The sequence below is a fragment of the Microtus pennsylvanicus genome, chromosome 20, assembly GCF_037038515.1.
Source record: "Microtus pennsylvanicus isolate mMicPen1 chromosome 20, mMicPen1.hap1, whole genome shotgun sequence".
Lineage (NCBI taxonomy): Eukaryota > Metazoa > Chordata > Mammalia > Rodentia > Cricetidae > Microtus > Microtus pennsylvanicus.
This window is the reverse complement of record NC_134598.1, coordinates 28,383,133-28,397,704: the sequence shown is the minus strand read 5'-3', so window position 1 is coordinate 28,397,704 and position 14,572 is coordinate 28,383,133. Positions and strand designations below refer to the sequence as shown.

The 14,572-nt window shown below is 40.3% G+C and overlaps 1 protein-coding gene across 3 annotated transcripts in view; it reads left to right on the top strand.

The window, feature by feature from the left end:
- Positions 1 to 12,395, top strand: part of Eea1 (early endosome antigen 1) — a 94,715-nt gene extending 82,320 nt beyond the window's left edge. For all 3 annotated transcript variants that reach the window (XM_075954636.1, XM_075954635.1, XM_075954637.1), the window contains 7 exons: positions 2,784 to 2,969; positions 3,690 to 3,821; positions 5,419 to 5,604; positions 6,445 to 6,683; positions 7,141 to 7,261; positions 7,939 to 8,037; positions 9,058 to 12,395. In XM_075954636.1, coding sequence (XP_075810751.1) covers positions 2,784 to 2,969; positions 3,690 to 3,821; positions 5,419 to 5,604; positions 6,445 to 6,683; positions 7,141 to 7,261; positions 7,939 to 8,037; positions 9,058 to 9,180 — 1,086 coding nt within the window. In that variant the 3' untranslated portion in view covers positions 9,181 to 12,395. The remainder of the gene's footprint in view (positions 1 to 2,783; positions 2,970 to 3,689; positions 3,822 to 5,418; positions 5,605 to 6,444; positions 6,684 to 7,140; positions 7,262 to 7,938; positions 8,038 to 9,057) is intronic.
- The last annotated feature ends 2,177 nt before the right edge of the window (positions 12,396 to 14,572 follow it).

Here is a 14,572-nt window from a genome sequence, read left to right as displayed (position 1 = left end):
GCCTGATCTGCATCGTGAGCCCCATCTGCTGGATCATTTATGAAATCCTTTGCTCATTGGGTATTTCTGTTGGCTAGACTCTGTGCTATTTGTCCAGAAAGAACAGAAATGGAATTCACTTATAAATTTGTGCCCAGGTAAAGTGAAAATTGTAGGACTATCCAGAATTAAACCTAAATCTTCTCATCCCAGTACCTTTCGTTTATGTCACTTTATCAGACATCAGAGAAAGTAAGAATTAACACTGTAAAGGTTAAGAAATATGGGAAAGCTGACTTAATGAACAATAGGAACGACAAGGGACCACAATTTATTCCCAGTGGGATGCTATATTTGGTGCAATCACTCTGAAGTTGGTAGTTGATGTACCTATTGCCATGGGTGTGGCTAGGTTACAGGCAGTAAAAGAACAAAGATGTGAACCAGGAGGAGCGTTCCAAGGGAAGCAATGCTGAGCAAGTGGGAGTGTTTTAGTAGATGTTCAGACAGAGGGTAGACCAGTAGCCCTCGGCATCTCCAAAAAGACTTCATGACAGTCTTTCACCTTGACTTCAAAGAACTGATTAATGGGTTTCATAAATTTAAATTTTTAGAGGCCATGCATTTGAAATCTTATAAACTAAGGACACTTGGAGTGTTTTGTGGGCATTTTGACATTATTACAGAGTTTCTTCGGGGTTCTACTGCTTTTTAGGATTTAGCAAGCCTGTTGGGCCAGAATCTCTACTACCCAGTTATAGTTGTAGTAGATTATACAGTAGGCTTTGAGATGCACTTCTTTATTTCAGTGCTGAGATCAGACTCATGGTCTTAGTATGTCAGGCAAATACTCCACACTAAACTATACCCCAACCCAGTAAATCTTATTCTTTTAAAAACCTTTCCTTGACAACATCTAAGCTTGATATGGGACTTCTCTATGTATGCTGTGAATACCATTGGTCAATAAAGGAACTGGCTTGGCCTGATAGGGTAGAACAGAGCTAGGCAGGGAAAACTAAACTGAAGGCTGGCAGAAGGAAGGCAGAGTCGGAGGAAAAACCATGGATCCGCTGCCAGAGACAGACATGCTGAAACCTTGCCGGCTGTAGGCCATGAGCCTGGTGGTAAAATATAACATAATAGAAATGGGTTAATACTAGATGTAAGAGCTAGCTAGCAATACACTTAAGTAATTGGCCAAGCAGTGATTTAAATAATATGGTTTCTGTATGATTATATTGGGTGTCTGGGTAGCTGGAAAAACAAATAAGCGGCCTCCTCCAGCACAGGCCGGTTGCCACACGCCTCACTTTGCACAGTCTTACACTGTTTTCCTGTGTATCTGGGTGGTGAGCATTTGCTCAGCTTCTCTGTTCAGTTTCTGCTTTACATGCGGCTCTTCTATGCTAAGGACCATGTTATGCAGGGTATTCAGTTAATAATTGATTAATTATTTTAAAAAAATCCCAAGGTGACTCTGGGTATTACCTGACTAAATCTGAAAGGGTTTAGACTTCTACTGGCTGTTATTAAAGATTGAGCTTTATACTGAAAGAATTCTGAACTGATTTACTGGTAAGAAGTACCTTCCTTTTTTAGAAGCATAATCTTAAAATTAGATATTATTTACTTACTCATTTGTTTAGTTATTTATGTTTGAGTCAGTGTTTCACCGTGTTTTCTAGGCTGCACTCAAACTCATGTGCAGTCCTCTTGCCTCAACCTCCCAGTACTGAGATTATAGACATCTATGCTCAGCTTCACTTAGTTTTTTATAACTATGCGTTAGGTGCAATCCTAGCTGGCAGAGATCCTTTCTTGAGTTGCATCATCTGCCTTGTTTTCAAGGGAAGTGTTTCTCCAGTGAGAACTGGGTGCTTCCATCAGTCAGGTCTGGTGAAATATGTTACCTAGTCTTCACCTCCTGCAAATTCTTAGCAGAAGCAGCTGGGATAGGATTTCACTTTTCCTACATTCTCCTCCCGACTGTAACTAACAGGCACTTTGGCTTTCTTCCACCTCTGCTTCTCAAAGACGAGCCTTAGTAACTGTGATAGAAACGGACCTCACTCCTTATTGGTTATTGTCCTCATTGTTCTCATAAAAGCAGCTCAAGAACGGAGGGTTTATTTTGACCCACAGTAGAACACCATGATGGCAAGTCCTGGACCCAGGAGCTCAGGATCAAGCCTCATTGTCTGTCGAGACAGATGCGTACTGCTGCCCGGTCCCCTTGCTTTTGTCCTGGCCATTCAGTCCAGGAGTCCCACACCCATGGAATGGTACTACCCCCATTTAGATGGGTCTCCCTGCCTGAATTAACCTAGAAACTCCTTCACAACATACTCAAAGGTTGGTTTCCATAGTGACTCAGAATCTATTAACACGACAATATTAACTACCACATGAGGGACTTAGAGCAGTCAGTGACTATGACATTAACTACATCCTGTTACAGCTCCGAGAAAGGCAACTCAGAGGATGGGCCATTGGCTGGTCAGAAAACAGCTTTAAATATAAGACTAAGTTCATTTCCTGAAGTTTGTTATCAGATTGACAGTTTTGAAATATTCCCTATGACAAAACCATCTTGTTTATCAAGGTGTTTATCAAGGACATAATAGATCCTAGGAAATGTGTGTGTGTGTAATATATAGCATTCAACTATTTCCTTTTAAACTGTTTTCTTTCATGTCTCACTGACATGTGATTATGTACTGTTTGCTATTGTACTTTTATTAACTATTATGCTTGTTTAAATTTACTAATTATATTAATTTGAGGATATAACTTTTTATAAGTCTGTAGAAGAGAAGCTCTCTCTGGCACAAGAAGACTTGATTTCAAACAGAAATCAAATTGGAAACCAAAATAAATCAATTCAAGAACTGCAGGCTGCCAAAGCTGCTTTGGAGCAGGACTCAGCAAAGAAAGAGCAGCTACTGAAGGAGCAGAGTAAAGCGCTGCAGGACGCCCAGAGGGAAAAGGTAAGCTCCTTCGGAGCTGGACTCGCACAAGTCTTGAAGACCAGCTTGTCAACCCCGGCTCCAGCGTGGTGGCTCCCAGCGGGTCTGAGACTGAGAGCGTGTATCGGAGCTTCTGTGCTTTGTCGCCTCTTCTTGCGGTGTCTATCCAGTCTTCTTACTGCTTTTTGAGGGTCTATAAACATGTTTTTCACACAATAGAATTTTTGTTATATTCCCCAAATTGAAATTTTCCCTTTAATTATAGAAATCATGAGGATTTGTGAAGCAGGGACAGCATTCAGGATTTATGTCTCAGGTTCTGACAGGCGATATTTAATTGGTGCTTAACTGCAACAATTTTAGCTCAAACATCTTGTGTTAGTGTTAACTCTATCCCTAGTAGATTTTTATAAAAATTATTTTTATTTATTTAAAACCTGAAGATTGAAAAGTCTACCCAAATTAGAGAACCGTGTATAAAAACAGTGATAGCAATAGCAGTTGTGGAGGTGAGTGGTATCGCTGTATGTCACAGCCTTACTCTGCCGAGGCGCCGTTCACGTCACAGGGTTTACTGTGAGTCTTTAACCTCAGCGGTGGCATTGCCAGGGTAGGTGGGAGGGGAAGATGCATATTCTGCCCTAGTTAACCTTGTTAGAGAGGCACAAGCCGGGGTCATAAACATTTTAGCATACTAATTTTTAAGAAAGTAGATGCTTTAAATTTATAATTTCTCTACAGTCGGTAAAGGAAAAAGAACTAGTAAGTGAAAAGTCTAAGTTGGCAGAGATGGAGGAAATTAAATGTAGACAAGAAAAAGAAATCACTAAACTCAATGAAGAACTCAAGTCCCACAAACAAGAAAGCATGAAGGTAAGTCACAGTATCTTTTCCTTGTCTAGGCTGTGTGTTTTCCTTTACATTCATCTGTAAGTGTATTAAATTAGATATTGAGAAAGGACTCACCATGTAATAGACATGTTATTTTATTTACATTCATCTGCAAGTGTATTAAATTAGACATTGAGAAAGGACTCACCATGTAATAGACATGTTATTTTATTTACATTCATCTGTAAGTGTATTAAATTAGACATTGAGAAAGGACTCACCATGTACTAGACATGTTATTTTATTTACATTCATCTGCAAGTGTATTAAATTAGACATTGAGAAAGGACTCACCATGTAATAGACATGTTATTTTATTTACATTCATCTGTAAGTGTATTAAATTAGACATTGAGAAAGGACTCACCATGTAATAGACATGTTATTTTATTTACATTCATCTGCAAGTGTATTAAATTAGATTGAGAAAGAACTCACTATGGGATAGACACATTATTTTATTGTTTTTGGCAAATACTATGGCCAGAGTTTTCTTTATTGCATGATATGCATGTCCATATTGAAACTCCTTTTGTTCTCTGATTACTGAATAGAGCAAAGCAGACACAGAATAAGTTTAGATTTGAAATGATGAAGTAGAACACTGTTTTAGAAAATTATGTTTACTAGTAATTTATAAACTTGTAAGACTTTAGATTTAAGAGTCTGGTTTTTAAATTATTTTTCTTCTTTAAATTCCTCAATAATCTTATGGTTTTAACATTTTATCCCTTAGAAACTTAGCTAGGATTCCAGTTGGAGAAACTTTGTACCATTTGCTTTGTGAAGTGACGCAGTTTCGTGGGAAAGCTCAATGCTCTCTCGGGCTCCCCTCAGCTTCTCCTCGTCTTCCAGCGAGTGTGATTTTGTAACTCACAGAGTGGATCTTATTCAGTATATACTCAGAGTGTAATGCTATGTTTGCTGACTGAATGATCCGACAAACACGTTAAGTGAGCAAACTGAGAGAAAGGTGGAGAGATCTGTTTCAGATAACGTAATTTACACACGTGCATGAAAAGTATGAGCCGCATGAAAGACTAGTGAGTAGGAAGTAAATAATCTTGCCCTTCGCATCAGTGGTTGGAAATACTGAACTTCAAGACTTGTATGTGATGTTGTGAAAAGCTGCATAGACTTTAGCTGCCATTTGACATGGTGATTAAAAGTTGTCTTAGTGGGCTTTCTGTCACTGTGACGGACACCATGACCAAAAGCAGCCTGGGGAGGAAGGCGCTGTTTCATTCTATGACTCTTGGTTCACACTCCATCATCGAGGGAAGTTAGGGCAGGAACTTGAGGCAGGAACCTGGTGACAGGAACTGAAGCCGAACCATGGAGGAACGCTGGTCAGTGGCTTGCTCAGCCTGCTTTCTTATAGCGCCCAGTGGTGAAACCACAGTCAGGTGGGCCTGCCCACACCAGTCAAGAAAGTACCTCCCAGGTTTCCCACAGGCCACGTGGGGGTGGCATTTTCTCAATTGAAATTCCTTCTTCCCGAGTGATTTTTGGCTTGTGTAGACTTAACAGAAAATGAGCTCGGGCACAGGGATGAATTGTTTCTGGCTCTTTTCAACAGGAAGTATCAAACCTCAAGGATGCCAAACAGCTTTTGATTCAGCAGAAGCTAGAACTTCAAGGCAAAGTGGACTCACTGAAGGCAGCCCTGGAGCAGGAGAAGGAAAGTCAGCGGCAGCTGCGAGAGCAGGTGAAGAAGGAGGAAGAGAAGCAGAAGGAGGAGTTTTCCGAGAAGGAAGCGAAGCTGGTAGGTGAACCAACTTCATGGTGGGATACGTGCTTTAAAGTGGAGCTTTGAATCAGTCCAGAAGATTTTCTACCTAGAGACTATGATTTTTATATTAAAATTAGAAAAGACATCAATTTCATTCAAATAGCTGCTGTTTTAGGAAAGGTTTTATTCTGTAGTCACATTTTAGATAGGTGAAAATCCAATTAGATATAGGTGAAAATCCAATTAGATATAAATAGCAAAGCATCTTTAGTGTAGAAACAAGCAAGCAAGCACACAGCCGTAGACATGGAGATGTGTGAGTGAAACTGGACACACTGGCCACACTCATTCAGAGTAATGTTGCAGACTGGGAGCAGACACTTAGGGTTGGAATTACGATGCCTGGAGTCTGCTTTTCCGTCCCTGCATTGCATTTACCTCCTAGGAAGCATCTGGCTTTCCTTGACTGAACCGACTCCACATCTCACCAGATAACTTTGCCAATTTTTTAGTCGATCTGGAGGGTTTGTGTTACACCTTTGGTGGGTTGATGAGAGACAGCATGCATTGAGGCAGGAGACTGTAGCCTTGTCAACAGGGCCTCTGCTTTCTCTTAGCACGTGCCTGTTGCTTTGTTCTGCCTGACTACAGGGCCTCCAGTTGTAGCCTGGCTGATCGTCATTGCTGCATTATGACATCTGAGCAAACCTACTTAGTCACACACATGTGCAGAATCAGGATTTTAGTGTGTGATGTAACACATTCTCCTGCCTCCTTTCCAAGCAGTATGATTAGCATCTTTGGTATTTTAATTTCAATATGTAGAAATTTTATTTCTCACTATACCTCTCCCTCTTCCCCCCTTTCCCTAAGCATTCTGAAATAAAAGCAAAGGAAGCAGGAATGAAGAAACACGAGGAGAACGAGGCCAAGCTTACCATGCAGGTCACAACGCTAAACGAGAACTTGGGCACCGTCAAGAAGGAGTGGCAGTCCAGTCAGCGGAGAGTCAGCGAGCTTGAGAAGCAGACGGACGACTTGCGCGGTGAAATTGCTGTCTTAGAAGCGACGGTTCAGAATAATCAGGATGAGAGAAGAGCACTGCTAGAAAGGTGATTGGCGCCTGATGAAATTAGTTTGCCCCTGCTGGCGGTGGTGGCTGGGGCAGGCTTTTAATCCCAGCTGTCAGGAGGCAGAGGCAAGGGGATCTCCGAGTTGAAGGCCAAACTGGTCTACAAAGTGAATTCTAGGACAGCCAGGGCTACACAGAGAAACCCTGTCTTGAAAACAAAAACAAAAATTTAAAAATTAGTTTGACCCTATTATAAGTAATAGATTGTCTTATGCCACATTTCCCCACTAAACACGGAATGGAGGAAAGTGTATAACCTCTTCAGGTATATATATATATAAAGCAGCCATTAAAAAAAATCAGACTTTAAAAAAGAAAATAGCTGAAATTAATGTATTATATTTAAAATCACCAAAGTAGTCCATTAGCTCTATTCCAGAAAGGTCCTTAATGGTTTCTTAAATGTTGATGATCTCTTTTGCAATCTGTCCCGTAAGATGCATTAAAGGAGAAGGTGACATAGAAAAGCTGCAGAGCAGAGTTCTGGAGCTGCAGAGGAAGCTGGACAACACGACCGCAGCCGTGCAGGAGCTGGGCCGGGAGAACCAGTCCCTCCAGGTAAGGTGCCGCTGCTGGGCGCTGCACCCAGCCTCCCGTCTCTCTCAGGGAAAAAATTCCTGCCTTCAGAGCTGAGAATGTAGCTCAGGGGTGGAGAATTTGCCTGTCTCCAGTACTGAATACCACAGAGAAGCCACGATGACAGTAAAACCCATGTTGAAGAAATATTTTCAGATAAATACTATCCATGTAGAGATAGCCTATGGAATTTTTGGGTGATTATATGAAATATAAGACATTCCAGATGTCTCCCACCTGACAGTGACATCATTCATGGATTGTCACAGAGAAGGGAATTGAAACATTCAGGAATGCAGAACAAGCCGGCTGGTAAGTATCTGAAGAGGTGATCTCAAGCAGACTTTAATCCCAGCACTCAGGGGGAAGAGGTAGGGAGATTACTTCAAGGTGGAAGTCAGCCTGGACACGAAAAGAGCATGAGGAGACATTGATTACTGTAAATGAATGTGAAATTGCCAGAGCTTTGTAATTGTCAGCGTCTCTGAGGAATAAAACTATTAATTTGATTTTGTCATTCAGATTTAGAAATTAGCTATTTTGACAACTGGAAGTTAAAGCATCTGACTTTTAAATTTTTGTTTCAACAAATTAGAAATAAGCAATTCACTATGCTGCGAAATATTAGTATTTTATGTATCAAAACTTTTTAAAAACAGATCAAACACACGCAAGCATTGAACAGAAAGTGGGCAGAAGACAACGAAGTACAAAACTGTATGGCCTGTGGGAAGTGCTTTTCCGTCACAGTGAGACGGGTGAGTGACCCCTACAGAGCAGACCCCTGCTCCCTGTCTCCCGAAACTGTCATTAACTCAATCTTGGTTCAGAGGATCGAGTCCTTGCTCCGCTGACCCCAGTAAACTGAAGAGGTTTTTCTGTTGTTGGACGCGGGTGGGGAGAGGGACACGGAGAAAGGAGGAGGGGCTTAGGACTTTCACTGGCCCATTTGGATCTTGGAAAAACAAGGGAGGGTCAACTGGGCTTTTCTCCGTCGCCTTTTGGATCCACCAGGTTCATGCCCTACTGTCTGACTCCCAAGATTTTATTAACAATTGAATAATTTAGATAACTTTACAGTTCCTTTTCTTAGCGACAGATTTTCTAGACATCAGTCGGTGCTTGCTAGTTTCGGGTTATCATACGTGTTTGACTTTAGTCTTCGTTTCCGTCACACGTTTCTGTTATCCTCTGAACAGCTGTTTTCTGAGGGAGAGGGCAGAGAGCACACTCATGTGTTTCAGTTATATTTGAGATGTTTTTTGTTTGAGACAGGGTTTCTCTGCATAGGCCTGACTGTCCTAGAACTCATTATGTAGACCAGGCTGGCCTCAAACTCAGAGATCCGCCTGCCTCTGCCTTCTGGGAGCTAGGATTAAAGGCGTGCGCCACCACCGCCCAGCATATGAGTTCTTTTAGAAAAAGCAAAAGCAGAAACTTAATGAAATGTGTATAAACAGTTCTCTTGTGTTTAATTCCGAGTGAAGCTGGAGTCCCGAGACTGTGGGGGACTAGGACTAGTGTTCCATTTGATAGGGATGCTCTAGTGCGTTAGAGAAGGTATCCTAGAGTTCCTCGGGGAATTCTAGGATCTAAGTATTCTAAGGCTACCTAGAATGTTACCACAGTGTTTGATCAGTTTAAGTTTTAAATTACATAGGAAATAAATTCATGTACTGAAATCAGTTAGCACACTTTGATGGTGTGGTTTGTAAGAGACGTGTATTTTATAATGCTCTTGCTATAACTTGTGCTTGAAATGGTTTTTGTCTTAACAGCATCACTGCCGACAGTGTGGAAATATCTTCTGCGCCGAGTGCTCAGCCAAAAATGCCTTAACCCCTTCTTCGAAGAAGCCTGTCCGCGTGTGTGATGCATGTTTCATTGACCTGCAAGGCTGACAGGCGTCCCGGCCGCAGGAGTGCGCACTGACGCTGGGCTTGCAGGACAGTTGATTCGGACTCTGGGTGCACAGCAGGCCAAATGGGAATGCGTATATTTTGGAATGTTACCAGTATCAAGTAAAACTCTATTTTTGTGAGACTTTGGTTTTGATTACTTTTGTCCATTTAATCCCCCAGACAGCTTTCATGCCAAGGTCAGAATTAGCCAATGAAATGTAAATAATCTTTGGATGGAAAATAGAAAAGTATTTTTTTAAATATAATTTAATTATTCACAAATGATGAACACAATTCCTTAGTTTCTTCCTCTCAAAGTATATGTACAAAGTGTATGGATGGTTGGTATCATTTGTTGTGATTTCTGTTGCACAATGACACAGTGACTTTATTATGTGTCCTCTTGGTGTTCACTCTCACAGGAGTGTAAGACTTTGTTTTCTCCTTGGTAGGTCTGTGGCTCAATGATGGTGTTAACTTTATACACTGATTACTTGAGTGTCCTAAATGCAGTTTCTGCTAAAATGACGTGCTAAATGAAGTCAAGCATCGTTTTTGTTTTGGCAGTATTGATTAAATTCTCAAGTGGATTTGATGAACACCTTATGTAAAATTAAATGGTTTATTTTATGGTACTTCTAGGGTTGTATTTCTAAAACTAGAATTACTTTCTATTTCTTTATCTTATTTTAGACACCCACACACTGTCCCATAAAATATTGTATAAAACTCTCCGCCCTGAGCTGGAGGGTAATAATAGCACTGTGTGGTGGCCTGGTCTTGTTTCTGCTGGCGGAAAGTCTTCTGGAATTAGCTCACACTACAGCCTTACTTTGTTCTTCTAGCCTCTTCATGAAGTTGCTTTCTAAATGAATCTTCTGCCCCTTACCTGGCTCGGCCTTGGTTAGTGTAGCTCAGCTTCACTGTGACTGTGTATGCAGTTTAGTCTTTTAAAGATGGGGCCGATACTGCTGTTGTCCTGTCTGTGAAGACCCTATAAAGTGTTGAGAACAGATTAGAACTCTTTACACTTTCTCTGACCAATAGGAAAGAAAGACTACTTGAAGAGGTGCAAGGTGGACTTCATGTTTCTGATGAGGGCTCCGTGTTAACTGGGAAATCTTTTAACTTTGTATAACCAGTGCTAATGGAATTACATTACAGCTAAACAAGAGAGTGGATATAGCCCCGAAATCCTAAATAATGATTAAAATAGAAACGAGGTTGTTAGACCCTGTCAGGGTCATCTGTCACTGTTGGACTGAGTTTGAGCTTCACCGTCCTGTAACCTGGAGATGGGGAGCATCCAAAGACTGAACCTACCACATATGGTTTTTAACTTCTGAAGAAATATGAAGTTCCACATTCAGTCAGTACAGTCATTTCATAACAATAGCAGAGAAAGAGCTAATATTTCATCTACAAGAAAGAATTTACAATACACACTTGCTGTCAGGGTTATGCATACTTACTTACAACATATACAAACAAGAAGAGACTAACATGTATCTTTATTAAGCAAAGTTAAACCCTGCCGTCAGTAATTGATAAGGAGACCAAGTCCCAGGACTTGGATAAATATACATCCTTGAGCTTATATAATACAGTGATGCAAGGCTCCTCATTAAAAATAGTTGGATAATATAAACTGAGCTATTTGTGCATTTTATATCACTGTAAATCCTTTCAAGTAGTCCCATGCTTTTGGGTTTTTTTTTGCTTAAGTACTTTGAAGTATGTTTTTAAAATGCAGACATTCAACAGCACTGCTTCATGAAAATTCTGTGTTAAAATTCATCCTTTAGTTGAAGCCACTGAAGCCTTCCCTTTGTTTCCCCCCACTTCACAAAAAACGGGGCAGGTGGCAGCAAATAAAACCATGTGTTTTTAGGTAGTCTTGTTTTGCCCTAAGTAATCTCATGTCATAGGTCCCAAATAGCTTCCCTCCCACATGCTACTATACCAGACATTATTTTTTTCTTAACTATTGCCAATTTAGTATCTATTGAAAACAAACATTTAACATATTTCTCGTTTAAATAAAAAGTCCTCTTCCGAGTTCCTTTTGGCTGCATACTTTAGATGTTTGCTAGTAGCGTTCTGTTGTCTGTGGGTCAGAGCTGGCACATACAGAGTCCCAGCTCTTGGCTACAACGCAAAATGTATTGGTATCAGGCTTGCAAGCTGCAAACCCCGGCACGGAAATCAAGATGCACTGGTTTGTGTCCAGTCAACTGTATGTACAGAGCTGTTCTAACAGAAAGCAGGCAAGGCTGCTGATACAGGACGTAGTCCTTCTGAAGAAAGAAAAGGAGGAAACACAAAAACCTCAGTGCAGTGTGCAAATCAACATTTTGTTCAACTACCTCTGAAAGTGGAATTAGCTGGTTTAATAGTTTCCTTATGGTGACATGAGATAGCAACTGCCAAACTTATGTTCCCACCCCACTTAAAAGTCTTTACGATTATTTTATATAGTTTCGAGGTCTTTCCGGCTACTTTTTTACTCTTGCATTTGCATAAGATGTCTAGCCTGCAGTGGAAGGCAGATGACAGCTGTATATTTTGATATTTGTGACCTGCTTAACTCTAGCAGTTTTTAATGCACTTTGGCTATGAAAATCACAGGTAACTTATCTGATTTAAATGTGCCATCAATTTAGTGTTCCTATACATAAGCTTGATGAATGATCTGTCATTTACAATCTGCCACATGTTGCCGTGTCTTAATTGCCCTTTGCCTGGATTTTAATGATCAAATTGTTCTTGTTGCACATGTGAATACTGTGTATAAACTTTCTGAATTTATGTAAAATTGTATAAAATAGAATTGAAAAACCACTGTTGTCTGTGAGAAGTAATGAACTTACTGTAACATGGTCCAGCCACAAGTCTGACATTCTGTGCTTTTCTGAACTGGGTGGGGTCATATCCACAGCCTTTGTACAGACTTTTGCATGAGTATTTTCTCCTTTAAGTTTTGGGGTTCATTATTTTATTGTTTATACTTGTGATCATGTAGTTGTGCCTTATTTTCTGAAAGAGTTTGGCTCAGTCAATACTGTAATTTCTAATCCCAGTGATTAGAAACTTCCTGCTTACAACTGGCATATTACGAGACAGTGTTTAGGTCTGTGTAAAGTGCAAGGACCCTTGCCACGTGGGTTTAATATGTCAAAGATGATATTAAAGACCGTTTCTTTCCAGCAATGCTATCCTATGACTATGATTGTTTGGCTTGCTTTAAAAGAGAACATGCTGTTAGCTGTTTGTTTTTTTTTTGTTTGTTTGTTTTGGTTTGGTTTGGTTTTATTTAACAAATTCACCAAATATTAGGAGTTTGCACTTCAATACAGAGAGTGGCCATGCTTTAATGTTGTCTAACTTAAGATACTGATTAAGTTCCCGATCAAGAATTCATTAGTGTCATAATTGGTTGAGAAGTTCTCTTATCATTCAAGACTAAGTTTGTGAAGAATTAACAAAGCCAAAAAGAAATATTAAAAATATGTTTGATCCTTTCTTTCACTGTGTGTGTACAATTAATAACCACCTAGACATTTAAAGATACTTTTGTGAAGATCCAGTACCCAATTGTTTTTTTTACTGTTTTTCCTGTATCCTACTGTCCTGAAATGATTTCCCTACTTAATTCAAATGTTCATTAAACTCAGGAATTTAATATGCACATTTAAAGCATGTGATCTATCATATATTAAACATTTTCTGTGCTGTATAGAATTTATATTTCCATGTGACCAGTCCTTGAGCTATTTTTATCTTTTCTCTGTACTTTTATGCTAACTTTCTCCTTAATGATATTCACAGAGAAAACCTATTTGTGTAAATGTGTGATTTCTGGGCCAAAGTAATCCCGAAAGTTACCTCATCTAGTTTATTGCCAAAGCTCCATGAGGAGTAAGCATCACACTTCCTTCCTAAAGCCAATTTATACAGCCGAAAATTACCTCATAAATCTTACCTTGCAAAAATTGCTTTAGCCTCTCTTTGGATGTAATAACTTTAGCTCCAACCAGATGCCGTCTCTAGAAGCTCACTGGATGTGTATTTTCCTCTTCGCCTATACTCCCCTCACTCAGTTTTCTGTTGAATTTTTAAAGCTCCGTCCAAACATGTTCTCATACTTCGTTCTCACCCATCCTTTTCCCTCCGCTCCCTTGCTTCTCCTCACAAGTCACTGTCCCCTTAGTGTTTCTTTGGTTTTCCCAGGACTGATTGGCACTCCCGTAGCGACTGGGTCTCCACGGTTACAGTGCCTGGCCCTTGCACAATGGCCTTTCCGCGCTCCTGGTCCAGGTGGTTAACCACGCATGCGTTTTCCTCAGACACCGTCACTATCCTTTACTCCAGTTTCATTATAAATAAACCCACTAAGACTTTAGCTGTCCAGCAACCAAATTTGACAAATTTGTCATTTCCGCGCTGTGAATTACAAAAGGTAGCATGCCTACAATTGAAATGTGTAGACTTTCATTGGTATAGGCTGACCCTAAGACCTACTCTCTTGAATGAAATTAGTAGCATATTCCTTCCTGATAAAGATGTAGTGTAGGAGGCAAGAGTGAAGAGGGGCGAATGAAAACGAAGCATCAGGAGGGAACACACGATAAATGGATTAGTTCAAGTTGCTTCTCTGGATAATTCTAGTGACGTTGTAAATCCTGCCAGACACTGGGAAGCTACTGCTGTGTTAACACGCATGCGCAACTCCAGTCCGGACCTTCATTTTCTGACGAACACCATTCTTCAGAAAATGAAGTCAAGACAACATTACCTCCCTGTTCCAACTCTCATGAGAAAGTGCTAACTGGTAAATGGAAAACAAATTCTCTCTCTTTCGACAGTTTATTTTCCCCTTGGAGTTCTATACTTCCGAGTTAGAACATTTTAAATATACCTAAGATATACTTGGAGAATAAGAATTTTAAAACTGTTACTAAAGCATATACATTTATTTCTTGTATTAAAAGAAATGAAACCTTGTATCCAACATGCCCATTGTGTTGGAGGTAGAACTATAAAACATGCGATTTACAGGTATGTACAAATCTGGTATCACTGGGGATCTGCAGAGGGGGATGGTGGATGCCCTGGACACAGTAGTGGGCGTGGCTTTCCTACCGGTACTTCGTATCACGCCTCATAGACTGAATCAGACTGGAGCTTTAAAGACTGTCTGGATAGCAGTATACATTCGCAAAGAGGCGTCGTTATTCTCTAGACTTAGGACTCTCCTGGCTCAAACTCTCAAGTTGTGGAGTGCATTTAGAGCACATGATTCTTTTCTTGTCATCATAGATGAGAGTTAAGAGAGTTTGAATGAACAAACACCTGGATGCCTAACCTGTAAGAATGTTTACCACTTATTGTA